Source organism: Trichoderma gamsii, assembly GCF_001481775.2.
Source record: "Trichoderma gamsii strain T6085 chromosome Unknown Scaffold_32.2, whole genome shotgun sequence".
In the NCBI taxonomy this organism is placed as follows: Eukaryota; Fungi; Ascomycota; class Sordariomycetes; order Hypocreales; family Hypocreaceae; genus Trichoderma; species Trichoderma gamsii.
The window spans coordinates 247,997-270,600 of NW_020171369.1; the positions used below are offsets into that span (position 1 = coordinate 247,997).

At 50.1% G+C, this 22,604-nt stretch overlaps 9 protein-coding genes across 9 annotated transcripts; 4 read left to right on the plus strand and 5 right to left on the minus strand.

Moving 5' to 3' along the window:
- Window positions 1–1,955: 1,955 nt before the first annotated feature.
- TGAM01_v208080 (hypothetical protein) lies at window positions 1,956–2,723 on the plus strand (the record flags this gene model as incomplete). Its single annotated transcript, XM_024550246.1, has 2 exons — window positions 1,956–2,021; window positions 2,061–2,723. The coding sequence occupies 2 exons, from the start codon at window positions 1,956–1,958 to the stop codon at window positions 2,721–2,723; spliced, it is 729 nt and encodes a 242-aa protein (XP_024405016.1).
- Window positions 2,724–3,198: 475 nt separating this feature from the next.
- TGAM01_v208081 (hypothetical protein) lies at window positions 3,199–5,030 on the minus strand (the record flags this gene model as incomplete). Its single annotated transcript, XM_018809240.1, has 3 exons — window positions 3,199–4,689; window positions 4,763–4,817; window positions 4,888–5,030. The coding sequence occupies 3 exons, from the start codon at window positions 5,028–5,030 to the stop codon at window positions 3,199–3,201; spliced, it is 1,689 nt and encodes a 562-aa protein (XP_018657508.1).
- Window positions 5,031–5,572: 542 nt separating this feature from the next.
- TGAM01_v208082 (DNA replication licensing factor mcm2) lies at window positions 5,573–8,327 on the plus strand (the record flags this gene model as incomplete). Its single annotated transcript, XM_018809241.1, has 3 exons — window positions 5,573–5,577; window positions 5,636–8,000; window positions 8,079–8,327. 3 exons carry the CDS (start codon window positions 5,573–5,575, stop codon window positions 8,325–8,327), a joined length of 2,619 nt encoding a protein of 872 aa, XP_018657509.1.
- A 1,801-nt stretch (window positions 8,328–10,128) lies between these two features.
- On the plus strand, window positions 10,129–11,796 carry TGAM01_v208083 (protein RDR1; the record flags this gene model as incomplete). The annotated part of the gene is made up of 1 exon (XM_018809242.1): window positions 10,129–11,796. One exon carries the CDS (start codon window positions 10,129–10,131, stop codon window positions 11,794–11,796), a length of 1,668 nt encoding a protein of 555 aa, XP_018657510.1.
- A 331-nt stretch (window positions 11,797–12,127) lies between these two features.
- Window positions 12,128–13,158, minus strand: TGAM01_v208084 (hypothetical protein; the record flags this gene model as incomplete). Its single annotated transcript, XM_018809243.1, has 3 exons — window positions 12,128–12,586; window positions 12,650–13,069; window positions 13,126–13,158. The coding sequence occupies 3 exons, from the start codon at window positions 13,156–13,158 to the stop codon at window positions 12,128–12,130; spliced, it is 912 nt and encodes a 303-aa protein (XP_018657511.1).
- A 735-nt stretch (window positions 13,159–13,893) lies between these two features.
- On the plus strand, window positions 13,894–15,756 carry TGAM01_v208085 (hypothetical protein; the record flags this gene model as incomplete). Its single annotated transcript, XM_018809244.1, has 5 exons — window positions 13,894–14,795; window positions 14,847–14,943; window positions 15,008–15,279; window positions 15,331–15,647; window positions 15,701–15,756. The coding sequence occupies 5 exons, from the start codon at window positions 13,894–13,896 to the stop codon at window positions 15,754–15,756; spliced, it is 1,644 nt and encodes a 547-aa protein (XP_018657512.1).
- Window positions 15,757–16,083: 327 nt separating this feature from the next.
- On the minus strand, window positions 16,084–16,824 carry TGAM01_v208086 (hypothetical protein; the record flags this gene model as incomplete). Its single annotated transcript, XM_018809245.1, has 2 exons — window positions 16,084–16,484; window positions 16,551–16,824. The coding sequence occupies 2 exons, from the start codon at window positions 16,822–16,824 to the stop codon at window positions 16,084–16,086; spliced, it is 675 nt and encodes a 224-aa protein (XP_018657513.1).
- Window positions 16,825–17,418: 594 nt separating this feature from the next.
- On the minus strand, window positions 17,419–18,975 carry TGAM01_v208087 (hypothetical protein; the record flags this gene model as incomplete). The annotated part of the gene is made up of 1 exon (XM_018809246.1): window positions 17,419–18,975. One exon carries the CDS (start codon window positions 18,973–18,975, stop codon window positions 17,419–17,421), a length of 1,557 nt encoding a protein of 518 aa, XP_018657514.1.
- Window positions 18,976–20,506: 1,531 nt separating this feature from the next.
- On the minus strand, window positions 20,507–21,943 carry TGAM01_v208088 (polygalacturonase; the record flags this gene model as incomplete). Its single annotated transcript, XM_018809247.1, has 4 exons — window positions 20,507–20,632; window positions 20,684–20,768; window positions 20,879–21,294; window positions 21,347–21,943. 4 exons carry the CDS (start codon window positions 21,941–21,943, stop codon window positions 20,507–20,509), a joined length of 1,224 nt encoding a protein of 407 aa, XP_018657515.1.
- Between the last annotated feature and the right edge of the window lie 661 nt (window positions 21,944–22,604).

Sequence of the window (22,604 nt, forward strand, 5' to 3'; positions counted from 1 at the left end):
TCACCTTTTTCGGCTCTGCCTCGGTGCCTTGGCTATTCCGAAGTCGCTGAGCTGCAATACGACGCTGCAGCCTATTAACTGTGCATAAACTATTTGTTTGTTGGTTCTCTGTGGAGAAATACTATCTGCGGCGTGATCAGATGCCATTCCCAACTTCTGCATCCGTAAATAGCTGCAAGTGAAAAGAAGTAGTATTGTAGTCGATTCTGTTGGTCATGGATATTTTCATTGAAAGAAAATACAAGGGTCAAACACAGCTAATACATTACTAATGTCAACTCTCATGTCGACTACAGGTATGCTCCGCAACATGAAGAAGTCAATAGCCTTACATACTACATAGCCAGACAACTTCACTTAACCTAGAGGCAGCGAAGCTCCTATTCGTGCTTTTGCTTCTCTATTTTTGAGACATAGCAATAGCATGCTAGATGCAAGTCTCATGATTATGATACATATAATGCGGCCCCCTTGCTGTCGCTTCTGGGTTATGATGCTTCAGCAAATAATGCTTGACTGGCGACGATTTGCATGTTAGTTTTGACGTTATTAGTTGGAGAATAAGCTTATGTCTTACCGACAAAGCTACTAGACTTCAACTCGATAGGACAACAGTCTTCGCTCACACTCGTGAGTGAAATTCTACGCCATCTGGACCAGGAATAAGAGAGAGAAGAAATAAGAAAAAACAAAAGGTAACAAAAAAAAAAAAAAAAACCTCCATATTATACTATCCATTGCTAGCTCTCCAGGAGTTGGTAGAACAATGGATTGGTATTCGTTCTCTTCTACAAACCACTTCGCACGTGATTGACTTCTTGAGCACCACGATTTACGAGCTCTGCCTGTATAACGTCGAGATAAAAGATAAACAAAATTCATAACACACAATGTACGATGCATAAAACGCATGCACAGGTAAGATAACAAAACAAATTGATACGCTGGCAAGGCGACGAATTGCAGCTCGCGTTTGTCCACAGACCCCGCCATGGAACACCAAATGCTGCTGTACCGTGTCTGTATCACCTGTAACTGCCCGTAGCCAGCTGGCAGCCCCCTTGCGTCTCGCGCAACCCACCAGAGACAGGAGAGCAGAAACACAAATAAAGAGAAGAAGAGAAAGAAGGACGAGAATTCGCATTGGCCAAGCCCATTGAGCCTCGCGTTGCCTCTGCCAAAAGTCCGTTCTCATCTCTTCGAAGCGCCCGCCATTTTCAATCATTCAGGAGCAAGGACACACACCACGCAGGGGGCTAAATGTACAGCGCCGCCACGATAAGCTGCCGCGGTACTTTGACCATCTTAGCGAGCCCGAAGAAGCCCCAACAATGGCGGCCGGAGCGCCAGAGCCTCAGATCTTCGCTAACCTCCACCAAGATCAAGCCACGCGCGACATGAACTTTGCGACTCCGCCCAACTTGGATCCCGTTCTTCAGCATCAGCAGCCACCGCTACAGACACCGACGCAGACGCAGCTACAGTCGCAGATTCAGGCTCAAGCTCAAGCTCAAGCTCAAGCGCAGATTCAGGCGCGGCATCAGCTTCAACAACAGCAACACCAAAACCAAAATCTCCAACAGCAGCAGCAGCAGCAGCAGCAACTTCAGCAGCACTACCTCCAACAGCACTACTTCCAGCAGCAGCAACAGCAGCTCCAGCAGCAAGCTCTTTATCACCAGCAGCAGCAGCAGCAGCAGCAGCAACAACATCAACAACAGCTGCAACAACAGCAGCAGCAGTTCCCAATGAACGGCATGAATGGCGCCAACATGGGCGCCGTCATGCCCGCGCCCACGCCGGCCGGGCACCAGGCCGAGCTCAACTACATCTACGGTATGGTCGAGGAGCTGAGCCGGCAACTCGCAGACAACAGAAAGGTCACCGAGGACATTGTCAGTGGGCTGGGGCGAGTGCGCAACAAGGCAAAGGCGCAGGGGCTGGGCAACAACGAGATGATTTCGTCTGCGGCTGAAGACATAAACGGTGAGCTGCTTCTACTCGAAAGCCATTTTCCTGCTGTGAGTCATGTTCTAACTTGTCATAACTTCGCAGCCCAGGAATCAAATCTCGACACCATCATCTCCGAACTCTCAGAATCCTTCGACAAGGCCAAGCACAGCCGCGACGCCAACGCCGCCCTCCTCTCGCAGTACGCAAACGCCATTTCCCTCATGCTCAAGCAGTTCCACGAATACAAGTCCAAACACGTCGCCGACGTCGCCGCCTGGCATCGCTCTTACCGCGCACAGCTCGACGAGGCCCGTCGCGAGAACAGCCGGCTGCGCGAGCAGATCTGGGAGATGCAGACCCACGCCGGCCGCGCAAACGAGTCGCTGCGCAAGTTTCGACGCAAGTACGACGAGGACGAGGAGAGGTTTGCGAAGCGCGTGGACGATACTGCGCTGCGGCAGGAACTGCGTTTCTGGAAGCGCATGGCGATGCCGGAGCTGGAAGACGATGATCCGTACTGGAGCGGGGATGATGATATCATTGACGAGGCCGAGAAGGAGAGGCTGAGAGAGCTGGAACTGCGGGCGGCGCAGGAGCAGCACATGGTTGACAGTCAAGGCGAAGACAGCGATGAGCAGCATCACCTGTCGTCTATGGGCATGATGGGTGGGATTGCCATGCAGAGGGAAGACTCAAACGGCCAGACACTGCCCATACCGCCTCCTCGGCCTCTCAGCGCGGCGTCCAGTACGGGTTCAACGGGCAGATGAGACTTGGGATGGAAATGGAGGACCTGATTTAGTACGAGATGAGAGAGTGAATGGAGTCCTGGCATACGGGAAATGACATGAAGGAAGCTAAGAATGAAGATGAGGTATACCGGAATCATGACGCTACAAATGATAGCAGAGGGCTTTTGATGGATTGTAAATACATGTAATGATTGGGAGGAGCACGTCGAGATGGTATAGCATGGCATTTGACCAACTGACAATTATTCTTTCGAGGTCAAGATAAATTAGAACAAAACATGAAGATCTCGTAAAAGGTACATTACGGGTATCCTGAATCCTTTCCTTTCTTGCTGCGTATAGATTATGTGCTTTCCCATTCTCAATTTCCAATTACTGCGCAGTCTTTTGAGTATATAATAGTACATGGTGACCAAAGTCAAAGTGCGTTACAATTACTTTGGAGACCTGATCTGAGTCTTTCCATAAGAGACGGTCTGGCAGTTACACAGAGCTAATACCCGCTCTGCTCGCGTCGGCCATCATCCTCTCCGTCCCTGTTCTCCTTGGACGAAGCCGCTGCCTCGCCCGCCTCCTTGATGCCCTGCTCATCGCCACGCAGCTTCGCAAAGTACGCCTTGATGTCCTCTGCGCCCACGGCCTTGCCGCTCTCGGCAAACTGCTTGAAGAAGGGCGTGAGCTGCTCCTTGAGGTGGTTGTACGCCATGACGCCCTCAATGGCCTTGACGCGGTCCATGTTGCGCAGGGCGCTCTCGCCGCGGTCTAGTAGACTGCCGCTTCCGTGGGTCGAGCCGCCGTGTTGGGAGGCGCCGTCGTCTGACAGAGGGGGCTCATAGACTTCTTCTTCTTCTAGGAGTTGGGGGTGGGCGTTGAGTTTGCCGTAGCAGCCTGAGCAGTGGCAGAGTTTCTCGCGGAAGTCTTCTTTAAAGAAGAGAGAGAAGCGGCCTTGCGGTGCGACGGGTAGATTAGGTAGCTTGCACGATGTTGGACCGCTATCCTTGGTTTCTTCCTCTGCGGCGTGTTCTCCTGGCTTGGCAGTAGCCTCAGTGGGCTGTGCTGCAACGTCTTCCATTGCAGCAGACTCGATAGTTGACGTTTGGTCCTCGCTCTTAATGCGCTTCGCGTCTGCTGCCTCTTCATCCTCCTCGTCTTCAGCCTTGCGCTTCTTGGATGCAGCTGTTGCCGTGCTCTCATTGGATGGTGATGCTGCAGAAGCCTCGGGCTGCTCCAGGAACAGAGCTGGTAGGAAGCCCGAGGTTCCTGCATATTGTTTGATCCAAGGATTTGCTTCCACGCACTTGTAACACAAGAACCCTTCAAAGTCGTCTTCAGCCGGAAATCCGGGAGGCATCGGCGTCTCGTCATCGTCATCCTCCACTGCCACGTCGTCTGCGGCCTCTGTTGTGTCGTTATTTGACTGGGCCTCGTCTTTTTCGGTAATTGTTGCAAGCGCACCTCCCTTCTTCTCAGTCTCTTTTGGTAGAGCCTTTGATTTGCTCTTGTTCATCTGCTCAAACCAGTTGGGCCCCATGCCTACCAGGCAGCCCGGGTGATACCAATCCTCTCCACAGCCTCCAGTCTCGGCGGTGCCCAGCCCAAGGCATTGGAACATGGTTCCCTTTTGCTCAAATGGATCATAGTCGCATTCGCAGCAGCAGAATCGGTTCTTGAAATTGTGGTTGTACTTGTTGTTGGCATCCGGCTCCTCAGAGTGTACGTTGCCCTTGGTATTGGTCTCGCTATTGACGCGTAGCGTGCATGGGCTGCTGGACGGGAAGCGTGTGGTTCCGCAGTCGCATGTGAAATTTCGCTTCTGGAAGATCTCGACAAGTGTATGCTCGCCATGACACGAGACTGAGCAGGCGTAGCACATGCCCGCCGGGTTCCAGGCATCTTCAGGCTTTGTCGGCGCAGGGTTGCAGGTCAAACAAGCGAAAACGCTCTGTCGAAGCGGGCCGAGGATCTTGGTGCATGTTTCGATGCTCTATTGAGATAAACAGTTAGCAATTGATGAAGTCGTGTGTATCGTGGGGTTTAGAGCTGGGGTGTAGACGTACATAAGGCAGAGCCTCGCGAGCGTCAGCTTCGAGGATTTCCTGGTCGCGAAGAAAGCTGAAGAATTGAACGTCAGCATGAGATAATTCAATGTGTTAGAGGCAGCTGAGGCCAGGTCGGAACCTACTCGGCGGCGGTTTGAGAGTCGTCGGATGCCCGCGACTGCTGGGAAAAGCTGTTGCTGCGGCCCGTCGCACGCTCTGTCTTTGACTCTGCGGCGGATAGTGATAACGATTCAATCGTTGGAGGTGGAGGAGGGTTGTCGGACATGGTCGCAAGGCAAACAGAGAGATGTAACGATGAAAGGGCGATATACCGAGAGATGGGATGGATGGGCAGAATCCAAAGAAAGAGACGAGAGCCAAATGCTAGGCTGTGGCTGTAGCTTGCGGTCCTGCAGCCTGCTTTACAAAGTACAGTGCCCTGTGGTAGACGGGGCGATGGCGCTGTAAGATTCGGTTTGCGACAAGCTCAGCTGACAATATACGCTGTACGTGAAGTCGCGGTTACAGCTCATGACTTGCTCTGGTATTTTTGTCAGCATGACACGAAATGACGAAGGCATGAATCGAGAGGTCCAAAACCACTTTACGCGTCGGCGCCAAACGGGCCTAGCGCCACTCAATTAACGCGTCTCCAGCGCGTTTAGCACGCCTCGCAGCACCAAGCTCAGCCAATTGCTCCCTAATCTCGTTGCCCCCACCGACAAGGCACAAAGCAGCTGCATCGCCAGATTTCGCTTTTCTCTTTGCAAGCTGCAAACCCCAAAGCAGCCACCGACGACCAGCGCGAGCCCATTGATAGCCGTCGCTATGAGGTATGTCAATTGACTCTGATTCAACTCTTCCCAAATTCTTTCTAACCTCCAACACCAGTTCTCCGCTTCGTAACCACCCTGCGTCTGGCAATCGTGGCTCTGCCCCGCGATCAGGCCGCAAGCGCTCTCGTCCCGATGGCGACGATGTTACTACGCCTGGTGCCCTGAGCTCCAGCCCGCTGCCCTCATCTCCGCCGGGGCCTCTCAACTTTGCGCATGGAGTCGAAGACGATGAGGATATCGAGGAGGAGGCAGAGATTCAGGATGACCTTGATGATATTGACGAGATGGCAGACGACGATGTCGATCTGTTCCGTGAAGGCTTCGAGGCCGATTACAGAGATAGAGAGGATGATGTCTACGAAGGCGCAGGATTGGATGATGAAGGCGACTTTGACTCTATGGAACTGGGCGAGAGGCGGCGGCTGGAGGCCCAGCTAAATCGACGAGACAAAGAAGTTGCCCGTCGGCAAAGAATCCCTGCCGCATTCCTCCCCGGCGATGACGATGACGGCGATATCGATCTGACGGCGCAACCTCGCAGACGAAGACATCACTACGACGAAGACCCTGATGATGCCATGGATGCTGATATCATGGAAGAGGAGCTCTCCCTTGAAGCCCTAGGCGATGTCAAAGCCTCCAATCTAACAGAGTGGGTGTCTCAGCCTCCGGTACAGCGGACAATCAAGCGAGAATTCAAGGCTTTCTTGACTTCCTACATTGACGCCTCTGGCTCTTCCGTCTATGGTAACCGAATTCGGACGCTGGGTGAGATCAACGCGGAGTCCTTGGAGGTCTCATACGAGCACCTGGCCGAAAGCAAGGCCATCCTTGCCTACTTCCTGGCCAACGCCCCTGCAGAGATGCTCAAGCTCTTTGATGAGGTAGCTATGGACGTTGTGTTGCTACATTACCCTGATTATGAGCGAATTCATTCCGAGATTCACGTCCGCATCTTCGACCTGCCCGTCCACTACACTCTTCGACAACTGCGCCAATCGCATCTCAACTGCCTTGTGCGAGTTAGCGGTGTTGTCACTCGTCGGAGTGGTGTCTTTCCCCAGCTCAAATATGTCAAATTTGACTGTGGTAAGTGTGGTGAGACTCTAGGCCCTTTCCAACAAGAATCACATGTCGAAGTCAAGGTCACATTCTGCCAGAGCTGTCAGTCTCGCGGCCCTTTCACTTTGAACTCTGAAAAGACAGTCTATCGCAACTACCAACGACTCACACTCCAAGAGTCACCGGGCACTGTTCCCGCCGGTCGTCTCCCCCGCCACAGAGAAGTCATTCTCTTGTGGGATCTCATTGACAAGGCCAAGCCTGGCGAAGAGATTGAAGTTACGGGTGTTTACCGAAATAACTACGACGCTCAGCTGAACAACCGCAACGGCTTCCCTGTTTTTGCCACCATTCTGGAGGCCAACAACGTCGTCAAGACTCACGATCAGCTTGCTGGATTCCGCTTGACCGAAGAGGACGAGCAGGAGATCCGTAAATTGGCCCGCGATCCCAACATTGTAGAACGGATTGTCAACTCTATCGCCCCCAGCATTTATGGACACACTGACATCAAGACGGCGGTTGCTCTGTCTCTGTTTGGCGGCGTTGCCAAGACTGGTCGAGGAGCACATCACGTCCGTGGCGATATCAACGTGCTCCTTCTTGGAGACCCCGGAACGGCCAAATCACAAGTCCTCAAGTATGTCGAGAAGACAGCACACAGAGCTGTGTTTGCAACTGGTCAGGGTGCCAGTGCTGTTGGTCTGACGGCTAGTGTGCGTCGAGACCCTTTGACCAGCGAGTGGACGCTTGAAGGTGGTGCTCTCGTCCTGGCAGACAGGGGCACGTGCCTCATCGACGAGTTCGACAAGATGAACGATCAAGACAGAACTTCGATTCACGAAGCCATGGAACAGCAGACCATTTCTATATCCAAAGCAGGTATTGTGACCACTTTACAGGCTCGCTGCGGCATCATTGCTGCTGCCAACCCGATAGGAGGACGATACAATTCGATGATACCGTTTTCGGCCAACGTGGAGCTGACGGAACCTATTTTGTCACGTTTCGATATCCTTTGTGTTGTGCGAGATCTGGTGGAGCCATCTGAAGATGAACGGTTGGCGAGGTTTATCGTTGGTTCTCACGGGCGAAGCCATCCTTTGTCACAGGCTCGTCCAGATGTAGATGGTACTGCTGCTACCACACAAGACAGTGCAATGGATACTCAGCAGACAAGCGCATCAAGAGGTCAGAGGGATGGCACAGAGATTCCCCAGGAGCTATTGCGCAAGTACATCTTGTATGCTCGCGAGCGCTGCAGCCCCAAGCTCTACCACATGGATGAGGACAAAGTAGCGCGACTCTTCGCGGATATGCGAAGGGAATCTCTTGCCACAGGAGCCTATCCGATTACTGTAAGTTCAGATCTAATCAGTTGCTGGACAAACATCCTTTATCTTGCATTGTGTTATACTAATATCTGTTGTGATCAGGTTCGTCATCTTGAAGCCATTATTCGAATTAGCGAAGCATTCTGCCGAATGCGTCTCTCCGAATACTGCTCAGCACAAGACATTGACCGAGCAATTGCTGTTACGGTAGAGAGTTTTGTGGGCAGCCAAAAGGTCAGCTGCAAGAAGGCTCTTGCACGAGCCTTTGCCAAGTACACGCTGGCCCGGCCGGGTGCGAAGAAGGGAGCGAGGGGAGCAAGCCAGCGGCAACCGGACGCTGTGATGGCGTAATAAATGTTTTCGTAATTTGATAACGGGGATAAGAGGATGGATGTATGGACATGTTTACTAAGATGATGAGGGTTTGGACTAGAGTATTGAGGGCGTTTGGAATTGAACTCAAGTAGCACAGGATTAAAACAATGGACACGGTTTACAATATTTCTCATACTTGAAGCTGTCTATGTTTGACTTTGTAGGCGACTCATCGGTGAGAAAATGAGAGACGATCCCTCCAGGGGAGGCTAAAAATGCTGTGAAATTGTTCACTAACTGTGAAGAATTGAACGGACGAATCAGAGTCTATACATACAACAGGCTGAAGCTCTTGTGGGGTATGAAACATATAGGATCATAGCGAAGATGGCCTTGGGAGAGGTTAAAATTGCTGTGAAGCGAGCGAATTATATATAATACCTATCCTCTCTACTGTCGTCGCGTCGATCTAACATACAAATGAACCGTGTGAGCATTCAGCCGCCTTCCTTTACTAGTGCCTTGTTTGAAAGCGACAGCCTCCAGGGAGATTAAAATTGGTGTGAAGCGCCGTATCGCATATGTAATATCTTCTTACTATAAATAGCTACTGACTTCTTCAATATGGCTACTGCAATGGAGGGCTTTCATAGACAGGATAACGACTTTCCCTTATTAATAAAGTAAAAATGGTGCATGCCTACACCTTGTCGGGAAGCATAGCCCAATCAAGCAAATTTGGGCAGTATCTCCACGCAAAATTCATTTCTTAACGAACATAAAGTAATGGGTTCTGTCATTTGAAAGCTGTTGAAAACATATCGATTATTAAAGCTTGTAACACATGTATATTTTTCGTAACCTTTGCTTGAAGTGCATTTAAAACACTTGTCTCCAAAAGCTCCACCCAAATATGATATATGTGGTGAGGGCGCATGTCTGCTCAGTCCACCTTCATATTGTGAAAGAATTGCCTTCTACTCTTGTAGACCGACAACGTAGCACGACAAAAGGTAGCAACATACGGTAGAAGGCGTGCTATAGGGTCAGAGCTAGACTACCGCAAGGGTAGCAATACGGCCCAGGATGGGGCGACTGTTGCCGGCAGCACTCGTGTCTGTTGCAGCAACTGAATTAGACACCATAGAAGGGCCACTATCAGTAATACGCCTGAAACTACGAATTCTGGGTATAATATCCTTGAAGGACTCCACGGCTATTGGCCACTCCCTAGCCATTGCGAAAAACACAATGCGCATGAATAGAACTCCGGAAGCTCATTGGGCATGAGCTCGTCAGATTGACAAATAAGACAATAGGGCTCATTGTTCTTTATAGGACACCAAAGCTCTCTTACTATGCCTTGAGATTGCTTTTTCGTGGTCCATAACTGAGAAGGGATCCTCCTATCTTTCTAGTAAACCAAGCACTGGGAATACGGCAACGCTGAACAAGAGCCTGGAATGAGCCTGGAATTTAGCGTCTCTTGCTGAATACAATATTCAGATATTACTATTTTTCTTAATTAATTTAGAAAAATAGTGAACAACGACAGAATTACTATCTCTTTACAGTGAATGTTGGCTTCGCCTTACAAAGCTGGCTCCCGCTTTATGCGTGATAGCCGTCTTTCCCGTTTGACACTATTTCCGGTTTTAGTAATACTCCCCGCGTAGCATCATGACGCATTATCAATCCCGTTCATTGTACCACGTTCCATGCCCTTTCATTCTCTTTGTTGAATCTTGGCCTCTTGGCTTGTAAAGAGTAAAAGAGTAAAAAAGAGAGATATTTCCCATTACATAATTAACACTCTTCTGCGCCTGGTGAGAGCGCCATGACTCGGCAAGAAGGGCGCAAACGCTCGAAGCTCGCCTGTCAGACCTGCCGCGATCTCAAGCGCAGGTGTGACGGCGCTCGTCCCTGCGGAACATGCGTTCGCTTTGAATATGACTGCACTTACAATGCCTATAGGAAGAGACGGGACATTGAACAGTATCTGGGGCCGGTCGGAGAACTGACGCCTTCGCGGTCCAGCGCAAAATCCTCTCACGATGAGTTTCCGTTAACGGCGAGTCCGCATATCCAGGCCCGATCTGTCGAGGCAAACTCATGTCCTGCCTTTGTGAGGACGTTGGCGCTGAGGCTGGATCCGAAGAGGAATCCTCGGATGCTAAGCTTTGCCTGGAATGCCTTTCTTGGATCGCGGCAGACTCATCCTACACCGTCCTTTCAGTCCATCACAGATGTGGTATCACAGAAGAGGCTGGAAGACTTGGCTGCCGTCTACTTCCAAAAGGTGGACCCCGTCTATGGCTTCGTCGATGGCGAGGAAATAGAAGACGATATACGCCGCCGGTGGACGGTTCGAGATGCCACACAGGCGCAGGACGCCATACTGTGCGGCATCGGCGCGCTGGGATGCCTCTTCTCACAAACACAAACCGATTCCACCGACCCTGTCGAATCTGCGCTGCTAGAGCTGGCAAAGAATCTGCTCGAGAAGACAATGTCCGATCCTCCGACTATTGAGAGCATTACCGCGTGGCTGCTGCGAGTTACTTACCTACGAGTCGCGGGGAACCAGTACACGGCCTGGATGGCCAGCTGCACGCTGATGCACATGATTGATGCGGCTGGCTTCAATGTCGAATCGCCTGGGAAAGCCGTGCTTCCATCTCCGCCTCAGGCAGTCAGCATGGAGACGCGGAAGAGGATCGTGGCCATCGCGCAGCATCTCAACGTCTGGATGTCGTTTGACATGGGCCTCACTCGCGTTGCGCTCCCAAACATCAGCACGACAGTTTCCTCAGCGCGAGAAGGAGACTCTACGTGTGAAATCATAGAGCTGCTCCCATTCTCCGTAGAGCTCGATCCGCAGAGAAAGCCCACGGCGCTGGAGCTCGAGTGTGCTCTGCAGATAGTGCTGAGCCGCGTGCACTCCAGCCCGCCGTCAATTCTTGCTCAGTGCAATCTGGCGCTGTGTCTCTGTCGCCGTTTACGATCGATGGAGGTTGCCTTGCCGGATTCTGTGCTCCAGCAAGTCCTGATGCTGACGTCCAATGGCATCCAAGCTGCTCAAGCAGTGCTCGCCGCTCGAGCACCCTGGCACCAGATGGTCTACGTGCCATTTCAGATCGTTTGTGTGCTGCTTGCCATAGACACGGTATCTTCCATCTCTCAGCTGCGAGGTGCGATGCAGTGTCTCAAGGACATTACAGCCGTCTATAATACGGAGGCAACACAAGATGCCTTGAAGACCGCTCGCTCGCTTGTTTTCCTGCATCAAAAAGGAAAAGAAATGTTTGCTTCGGCCTTGGGCGAGATACTGAGCAACGGCCCAATGACGCCTGTTGGAGAAGCACCGGGGATCTCGCCGATGCTTCTGGAAGATACCTTTGGCACGGGCAACTTTACAGATCAGTTCTTTGGTCTGCCGTATAACGATATAGACCAGCTTGTGAATCCCGATTTCTTTTGGAACATTAACGGCTATGGGTTATGAGTACACGACGATGATTCCCTTATTTTGAGTAATATATTAATACCCAGATTTTTTACTTAGGATTACAAAAAGTTCATATAATCAATTCTATCAAAAATTGGAGAAATGAACACTACGCGAAGTAGAAATGCAAAATCTGTTCTTTCTTGCTACATCACATTCACTTCTTGAAACAATTGTCGACATTCTGACCACAAGACTTTGTAAATTTTCTGTATCAATAGGCATACTAAATGAATGTTCAACAAAATAGCGCCGAAACAGTCGATTGAGTTGAATACGCTTATATAAGAGCCATGTCAACAAAATGACCCCTTGCCTACATGTTTATCTAGTTGAGTAGACTGAGCTCTCGCTTGATGCTATCTCGTAGCCCAGCCTTGTCCTTGATGCCCAATAGCTCGCCGTCATTCGCCTCAAGGTCAACAGGGACCCCAGATGCATCGGCAAAAAAGGCATATTGAACAAAAGGACCAACCGACTGCCCGTAGTCCCCCTTTGCAACACTAGCAGTTGCTGCTTCTATCAAGTCACTGCCTTTGACATGGCTGACCTGGTATTTAGAGCCAGACTCTTCTTCAAAGATCTTCAAAACTTCGTTTTGAGTTGTCTTGAAGGAAAAGACATTCAAAAACTTATTTGCTGTTTCTTCCGGCTTCTTCAAAATGGCAGCAACAGTTTCACCAACAAAGTAAGTGTTTGAAGCGGCATAGGGCTTGTTGCCGGAGTCAATGATTTCTCCAGTCTTTGCTTTGGCGTTGATTCCGAGAATGAATTGAGTTTGGATGCCCTTCGTCGACCCATTAGCTTATTGTGTACATTTAGGATAGCCTCATGGTGATTACGGCCTTACCCAGTCAAAGAAGAAGCCGCATGCCAACCCCGTCCAACTGAACCACTTGTTCTTCGCAGCAACTTCATCCAGATATTCGTTCAGCTTGACTTTGTTGACGACCATCCAGCCCATATCCTTTTCCGAGGTGCGCCGATTGTCGACGCCGAATTCGGATGGGAGAAAACGTCGGACTTTGGCAGCAACGGCAGCGTCGACGATTGTCTTTTGGTCATCAAGAGCTGCTGGGGAGATTGCGGAAACCAGGGCATCATGACCTTGCAGTACTTCTTGAACTGCTTCCTTGGAGGTTATATCGACCCTTTTCACGTCAACTCCATCCGCAAAGGTGGCTTGGGACTCAAGTCGGGTAATAGCAGTAACCTCAAAGTTATGGTTGAAAAGGGCTTTGATGATGGAAGGTCCGATATTTCCAGAGCCCTGCTCAGTCATTAGCCATTCAACACTCTGCAATCAAGGGCCTTGAGTAAACTTACGCCCAATACTGCGACTTTCTTAATAGCGGCCATTTTGTTATCGTCGACGACTCTTTTTGAAATCTGGTGAAATGTGTTTGATGGTAGTTTTGTTGCTCTTGAGGATTGAGATGAGCACTCAACGGATCAACGACTCTTTTATATACTTCTTGTGGTACCTGGTGTGCCCATGATGTAACATATCTATTTCGCTACGGAGTTCTATTGCGAGCGAAAAGAAGATTGCTGAGAAATCAGGTCAGAAAGTATGGAACACTATGCACCTGTAGCTTAATGCTTTAGGAAACTGCCTTGAGACTAATTTCGTAACAAAACCATGTCTTTCGTCTTAAGGCGTCTGTTTCTACCATGTTCCCTACTAGATCGACTGTTGTTCAACAAGAAATGGTGATTTGGATGAGTAATCGATTTATGAGAACCAATCCAAGAGACTCCTCAGCTTCTACGAGTTGATATGGAAAGCACGTCTTTTGCGACGTTAGGCAGCTTTACTGACGAATCTTCCAGCGTTTAATTCAGCCTTCTATGTAAAAACCATGTAATCACGTCGAGAATCACTACGCCAGGCTGCAGCCAAATATTAGATGCCATACTTGGTGGATTAGTACGCAACGACTAATCGTTAGCGACTTCCTGGCAAGTTTACTGGCGGGTTTCGGCGGTAATGTCGGAATGTGGCGGCCAATGAGTGATAGATCACCGCAACCGCCGCAACATCCCGCACCTCACTCTTGTCTTCTCGTTTCACCGTCTATCTGTTTTCTCCCAATGGATCTCATGAAAAATGCTGGCCGCTATACGCGGACCGCTTGCTTCCCCTGCCGCCACAGCAAGAGACGCTGCGACAAGTCTCTGCCGGCTTGCCAGCTGTGTATCCGGAAAGGGGTCGAATGCAGCTATCCAACCCGCCGAGCTCAGAAATATGTTGTGCTGCCACAGTCCAGCGAGACGTCCCAAATCACTGCGCCTATGAGAGACAATTCGACAACTAGCGGAGTAACTCGCAGCAGTGAGTCGGCTTCACTGGAGCGAGGAGGATCCGTGGAAGCGCCACCGGCAACGGACGTCGTTCAGTCGTTTGCTACGGCCACGGCTATCCAGTTTATTGCACCTAGGATTTTCCGCGACGCGCACCTGGAGATTCCACGTGTAAATATTGCAATTCCTAAAGATGTTGCTGCTCACGTTGGAGATTTGGGGCAGATTCGTGATATTTATGCCACGTTTTCCTCACAGGCCGTGATATGGACGCCGGTGATCTTCCGAAAGAACTTTTTCAACATTGCGCTCAACCCACTATCTCCACGACGGGTTGAAGGCGTCTTGATGTGCTTGTGTATGAAACTGTACTGCACATCCGCGCCCTCGTTTGAGGACGACGGAAAAAGGACGCTTTACAAAATGGCTAAAGAATTCTACGCTGAGGTGGAAGCCACTGGCATTATGTCTGTTTGTATCTTACAATCGGCTCTGCTAATTGCTGTCTACGAGATTGGGAATGCAATCTATCCGGCGGCATATATGACCGTTGGAAGCTGTGCTCGCTACGGTGTTGCTTTGGGCCTGGATAAGTTGACGGTCAGCTTGACAGGAGAAGGCAACTTGGGCAAGCCTTGGATGGAGATAGAAGAAATGAGGCGGGTTTGGTGGGGAATACTCATATTAGATCGGTATGTTGCTCCTAATGGTGCGGGCGTCATTATCGCTAACCCTGAAAACAGGTTTCTCAATCTCGGAAACCCTTCAAGATGTCTAATGACGAAAGATCCGGCATATGATGATTACCTCCCAGTGGACGATCGGACTTTTCTGGATGCCGTAAGCACTTTGGATGATTATACCAACTATAGAAAAATAATATGTTTAACCTGTCACCTTTTAGACAGCAAGGCCCCAAGACAACATCAAAATCTCTGCCGCATTTGCTCTCAGGATGGGCCCATTCGCCAGATTAGCCCAGGCCACGTATTTGGTGAACCAGGCTCTCAATCTTCTATCGCCTCTTCCTATAGAGGATGAAGAAGTTGATTCATTCGACATTGGAAAGGAAAGCGCACAGCTACGCCGCACAATCGAGGCTCTAGTCTATCTAACCAAGACGGAATTTGACTTTCGCGATTTGGTGACTTGCTGTCAAGCTGCGGTCTCGTACTGGTAGGTCCGTCTCATCGCGGAAGTATATAATTGGTGTTGAAACTTGAATAGTGCCATACTTTTGCTCCAAGAGTACCATTGGAGACGAATGCGCATCACCTCAACCGAAGAAGCATGCCTTCATATGTTTGTGGAGTCGCGACGTACCCTGGAGAAATTGGCGACGATGGCCTCTTGTATGCGGGAAGACGCAGAAGCGGGAAGAACACTAGATGAGGAGTTTCCAGTGTTTCTCGCACAAGTCATCTATCAGGCAGGATTGGCCACTGTCGAAATGGGCCAGGGAAATCCTGATAAGCAGCTCAGAGAAAGACTAGATACGTTCAAGTGGCTACTTCGGCACATACAGCCGAAGTGGCGGGTAGCAGGTAGGCCAGCCAGCCAAAGCTTTTGTGCACTTGACTCTAACATTTATATATAGGTATATATCTATCCATTTTGCAGTCCAAAGAGGTAATGCTTGCTGCTGCTATTTAGTGGTATATGAACCTGTTGATATGGGAGAACTTGTCTCAAAAAGCATGAGGCTTCGTTTTAACATCAAGCAGACCGCCGTATGTCTAGTATATAGCCGAAGGAGCGTACATAATTCATGTATAGAGATTCAAGAGACTGTATCTCAGTGCTCATAGAACCACTAAGCGAGTGAACGATTTTTAGAAACAGGCTGAGGACCCTGCTTCAGATACATATACAGTGCTAATCATATTATTTTATTATGAATACTGCTGCGCCTATACTAACGGTGATCAAACATGGTGTGATCGTCCAGCGACAGTCTTTTTTCCGACAGACGTAATTCTATCAACGAACTATCCGACGGCTTCCACTGGCCATCCAAATGCGCGCATACCACTGGTGAAGAATCTCCATCCAGCCCGGCATGGGCCCATTCTCGCCCTCTACCTTGCGATCGCTGTGGAAGAGACAGCTCTTGAGCGTCAGGCGCGCAACCTGAGCCTCTCGATCGATGGTGGCGCCAATAGCGAACAGGCCGTCAGATGGCCGTGGGCCACCGTTCCGGGGAGAATCACCACAACGGACAATGATTTCGTTTGGCGTGCGGTCCACCACTTCAAAGTGGTCTGTCAGAACGGTGCCGGGTTCATAGCTGGAGGCAGCAAGCTGGTCCCGAGTCCAGAGCTGCGACGACGTCTCAGGGCTGTACCATTTGCGGTGCAGAAAACGCCGCTGTATTTCGTAACCTGCCGACTGTTAGCAATAAGCACTTTTAACGATACAAAAATGAGATTTAGTTTAGGGAGCCTCACCCCAGCCACTCCATAAGCCACGACAAAACTCTAGAGCAAGATCGCCCTCCTTCTGGAGCAACTCTGGGCGGATGCGGTTGAGAGGGATTGTCTTGACGCAGATATCGTTGGTGGCGGCATTACGGTGCGGATTGTACTTTTTGTATACGCCAGAGCTGTACAGCGCGTCATTGAGAGGAATAGGCGCGATGATGCTCGTCGACAGGCGAAGGTAGCCAACTGCTGCAGCTGTGCCGGCAGTTACTCCGAGAACGGTCTTGCGGATGATACCCATTGCAAGCTGTAAGAGTTTACATGCAGTTTAGAGGCTGGAGTACCGAGCTCTGATGCTTAGACACGGGCTGTGGCACGCGATGTAGGTGAATGGTGGAAGTTTAAGGTTGGAGATGGGAAACTCAACGTCAAACTGAAGCTGCGATATCTGCACGCAGATCGTGGCGCTAATAGCACCTCATAACTGCCCCGCCGCGACACGAACGCCTCCACAATTGATTGTAAGCTGGCTGGCACTAGCGAAACTGTGGTGCAGCTGGGCGGGCTATTCAGTGTTTCCAAGGCATTGGGGAACATGCTGCCGCCAATTTGGAAGCTACAGGTTCCTGATAAATTGCATAAGGAGAAGCGCGATGTATGTATGTCGCTTGGCCTATAAAGCAACTCATCGGATGATAATAGAATCAAGTTTCAAGTTATGAATAATCCGTAAGGGCGGTAGTTACCATGGCAGATACGGCTACTAGGAGATTATAATACGTAGATTTATCATTAATTTTGTTTCGTTATTAAATGCTGATATTCTGATCCGCAGGGAGAGGTTTTGTCTTTTAGGTAGCAAAGGTCAAGGCCAACGTATATACAAATCACCACGTTACCTCCCGATATACTTGAGCTCAAGATATCTCGCCGGTGCGTACGTGATTGCCGTCACAACAAAGGTAAACTCGTTGGCAACATCGCCACCATATACGCCAATAAGCTTCGCAAGAGGCCCAACGAACCACGTCTCATCCATGCCCATGCACCAGCAAATGACACCAAGCAGAAAAGCGACAGAGGCTCCAATGCCCACGGGCAGTCGTGCAGGGTCATTCCAGCCCTCCAGGTCGTAGTTGGCGAAGTCGCCTTTCCGGAAGATGAAGTGCTCCTGGAACAAGATGACGCCGTAGCTCGTGCACCAGTATCCAAGGAGACTCAAAAAGTTCTGCAGGTAAGCATTCAGCTGCTCTCTACCACCGAGAGCTAAAGCGAGAATGCAGAGAAAGCAGAAGATGGTCCAGATAAATCGGGGGACGAGGGCAAAAGGCCGTGATAGTTGCTGAAACGAAATGGCTGCACTGTAAATGCTAATGACGTTGGTGTTGATGCCAGACAGCACGAGCAGAGTAAGCAGGAACTTGGCGAATCCCCTCGGGTAGAGCATCGTTTGGATCAGATAGCCCAGGCCTTCCTCGTACGCAGTCGCCCAGTCAGGTTTGGAGCCGAGAGCTGAGGCTACGACACAGCCAGCAACCATACCGATGGACGTGGGAATCGCAATGCCAAAGGTCGTCATGAGGAAGACCTTGAGCCGGCTGACATTGGCCGGATAGTGAACATAGTAGTCGCTGACCATGGTGCACCAGGAAGCACTTGAGCCATACACAATGGCCAACAAGCTGAGGACAGCACCGGAAAGCGTCGATCCAGTGGCAGTCGGAGGCGAAGAGTTGTCTGCGTATTTACCAGTTTCGCCAAAGATGATGAGGAAGATGACGAAAAAGATGATCCAGGCATATCTCTCATACACCAGAATGGCATTCAAGCCGATGAATGATATGACCAGCGCAACAACAGCCAGAATGACGATACCGAGGATGAGTGAGACATGGCCGTCAGACACGGCTGTGAGGGCCAGGCCACCGGTGATACACGAAACTGCCGCCCAGCCCATCTGCTGGATACTGTTGAGCAGCGCAATGACCTTGTTCGGCCACCAGCCAAAGCTGTACCGGCTCACGCTGATCTGCCGCAGTCCGGTCGCGGCTCCAAACGTCGCACAGTAGCCGGTGATGGCGCCACCCAGAATCGAGGCAAAGATGGTGACCACAATGGCCTGCTTGAGGCTCAGGCCAAACTGGGCGCCCAGGAAGCCCGTTGCAAAGCAGGACGTGTTCATCGTTCCGCTGGCCCAGAGCAGGGCCATTGTCAGCTCCTCGTACCATGGCACGGGCTTCTTGTCCTGCTCCAGCTTGCGGTTGATGGCCTCGGATTCGATTCCCAGCTTCTTGTCCATGTGCGCCTCGAGCCTGCGGAGACGAAACAGCAGCCCGCTCGACGGTCCAGTGGCCAGCTCCGCAGAAGTGTCGTCAGAAACATTGGCCACGGGGTCTTTCTCGTCGATATGATGGCCGGCTGGCCGGTGGCCGATCTCTGGGTCGTACTCCATCCTGTGAAATTGTCCGTCCACAGCACTCTGAGGGGGGAAACAGTTGCAGTTGTGCAGTGTGCAGTGTGCACTTGTCTCCTGCTGAAGCCGTGGAACTGGTGGGGAGCCGTACCTTTTGAACAAACTTTTCCTTCTCTCCAGATAAGAGACGGGCCGTTGGGATCCAATTTTTAGCGGTTCCTTTTGCGCGCCACCTCACGCGACCTGCTGAAGATTGTCCAGAGCAGGCTTATCTTGATGCACTACTGAGTCCGTCCCCAGCCAGCTAGTTGAGCCGAGCTGCCTCTCCCGTAGCGAGCTTCACAAGACAGGCTGCAGACCCTTGCCACGTTACGGAGCAGATACTGGAGTGAGTATGAGCCGTACGCTAGTCAGTGATATTGCGGGGTGGAGTACGAGGTACGAGGAACGCAGCGTTATCGTTGTCTTACAGGCACAAAGAGGGATCAAGGAATGTAGATGATGCAAATGCTACTCTATGTTGGTTACATGTAACCAGGCTGCTCTGTACGACATGGCAGAGGCAAATGTTTCTCCGGTGACCAGGTACATGTACCTACTGCAGCTCATCGCTCTGTCTCATGCTTAATTCCAGATCTCTCAACCTTGTTACCTCTCATAAATCGTCGCTTTATTTCTTCAACTCCTTGATATCAAGTTTGGGCACTAGTGGCTAAAACTCGAGGGCTAGCAGGAGAATAGCACCGCACTACGGCACCGCTATCCGGTAATCGGTGGGTAAGTCGCTTCCAGTTGGCTGGGAAAAAGGCTGCGTCGGTCAAGCTTCCGGGCACTAGAGCTGGTGGTGGCAATTAGTCGAGATCTTTTGTAGAGCGCGGAGTACTCCGCGTATCACTGCATCTGCTCGGGCAAACGAGGATTTCAGCGGCATCCAGCACTAACAACGCCTTGAAAGACGCCGGCGTGCCATGTGTCTGACAGGATCGAGAATAGTTACATAATCGTCGGCCGTCTCCGTCTTTTCAAGCGATAATTCTGTGTTGCCTGCGCCTCGACCCTTGTTCTACCAAAGTACATATAGTTTGACACTTGGCTAACAAATTCAACCGACAACTATGGGGGAGGTTTGCACCGCCGGGTAAGTAAAATGGATATAGCGCATGGCCTTGATCGTACAAACCTAACAGGAACAGTAGTCAACGCCCTTCTTCCACATAGAACCTGAATCATTTTATGAAAAGGGCGAGACCCCTAAACTCCACTCGGATACGGAAATTCTGTTTTGCTCCGAAGCCTCGCGCTAATTCTGTCTTCTGACAACGGCATCCGTCTGGGGTTCTTAGTCGATGCCACCGTTAGTTCAACCCACAATCTGGATACTGCGAGATACCTATTCTGTGGGACAAATTGTATGTGCTATTACCTAATAGTAAAAGTGCAAATAAGCTCTTATTCGTATTATGGAGTAGTCTAGAAGCTACCATGATATAGGCTGCCATTATATAGGCTTTATCGACTTCATCGCCCTGAGGTAGCTTTACAAAACTCATCAGAACATGAAATCTGCCATTCATGAGCTAGCTGAGACACAATTTATATCCAAAAGGCCATCTTCCATGTTGGTACAGATCCATTGAGGCGTTTTGCCGCTAGGATTAGCCACCGAGATGTTTTGGGCAGCGATGTTAACACATTTCTTCACACGTCATGTTAGCTCAAGCTTAATGCCCTTTCAATGGCAACTTACTTCGGGAGAGGAGCATGTCAGAGTCCCAACATCGGGGTCATACTTGGACGACGTTGTTCCCCACATGTTCTTAAACAAGACATCGCTGATGGTCATGTTGGAAGAATACTTGTCGCAAATAGTCTGGTTGCTCTGCCCGTAGCACTGGTTGATCTCGATAGCCCAATCGTTGTTGTCGTTGTAAACGTGTCATACGTGACATTCTTCACGTATCCTGCTCCTCCTCCTCCTGATAGACCAGGCTGAAATGGAGTATCTGTACCAGGCCATACTTTAATACGAGCGCCGTCGCTGGCGTTGGACATTGAGATGTTGTATACATATACGTTCTCAACTATGTCGTATTCTGCGGGATATTGGCCGAGAGAGCCGACTGAGATGCCGTGGGAACCATTGCACTGCAAGCCTTGAACAATGATGTTGGTGCTGTTAGGCTTGAACGACACGCAGTCGTCGCTGTTATTAACATGGGAGTTCTGTATGACGACGCGATTACTTCGAAAGGTGTCCCATCCGTCACCATTCTTGGCCGGATTGCTGCTCTCGCTGCGAACTGCAATGTCAATATCGCTGACAAGGATATCAGTGCTATTAGCGATGAGGTTGAACCACTGCATACAGTCAGTGATCTTTCTCTTCACATGTATACGCAGAGAAACTTACATCGGGAGAGTTTCGCATTTTGAGGCCCGTAATAGAGCCCGCTTTCAGTCCGTCTAGAACAAACAAAATAGGTCGTAAAAGAGTAGGGTTAGTCGCAAATGCATCGTACCAAGCTTGGCCGTTTCCGTCAAGTAAACCGTGACCCCCTCCGTAGATGTTGACGTCTTTTCCTCCAAAACGCCAGAAGGCGGTTGAGTTCTGGAAGGCATATTTGAACGAGTTCTGCACCCAATAGTCAATGTCATTGGAGAACTTTATGGTGCCAGTGAGGACAACGTCTACAGCCTCCAGGAAAGTGAGATCCAAGGGGGATGCAATAATGTAAGTGCCATCCAATACCACGCGGCCACCTCTGTTGCAATTTTTGAAAGCTCTGAGAATCTCAGGAGCACTGTCGATATCTTTATGATTGTGGAAATGAGAAGAGCTGGGGACGTAGCATGTCTTGTGGCGATTGGGAGAGTGTGGGAACGGCCGCCCTGGCGTCTTGGGCCCCCATTGAAGCTTGGGTCTTTCAAGTACAGTCTTACGAGCGTCAATGGGATATACCGAGAGCAATAAAGCTCCCCAAAAGAGTAACTTGCTGAGAATAGCCATTTTACTGGCTGTACACCAAGACAAAAGAAGACGAGGGCCAACAGAAGCATCAAGAGGTTAGATGGTAAGTATCGCCATGACGCCAAATATATACAGAAGAAGTGGCAATGGATCACCAATATTTAAAATATCTAAACTCGATTCATCCGGCTATTCAGCTTAGCCTCATGCTAGGTTTACTGGGCATTGAGGATCCGGCTATGGTGCCTCCAACTTGACTGCGGAGAAGTGGACCTCTCTCTGCAAAGCGGCAGTAAAGACTGGCTTTGAGTGGAGCGGATATCGGATTGGTGTGGCATCTATGCGAAGTCATTCATCGCGTATATTATTGGGAGTATTGTTGTCATTGCTGTTGGCTGAATTTCTTTTGTAGCAATAGCGGAGAGAGTAGCGGTCATAGAAGTTACCGAAGCTGTTGGAAAACAGATAATTGCATTCGTACAAAATAGAGATAGCGCCGGAACTGATAGCTTACAGGATCTTTCTCTGCGGATAAATGATAGAACAAGAGCACTGGTGGAAAAAATTAAGAGTGTAGCAGTTTGCTCAATGAGGTCGGTAAATGCTGCCCCGAATATTCGGAATGCCTATCCCGAGAAGTCTCGGCGCCTCGTTTAACCAGCTCAGATAGCTATGAGACATCTTTTCCTTCTTTAATCTG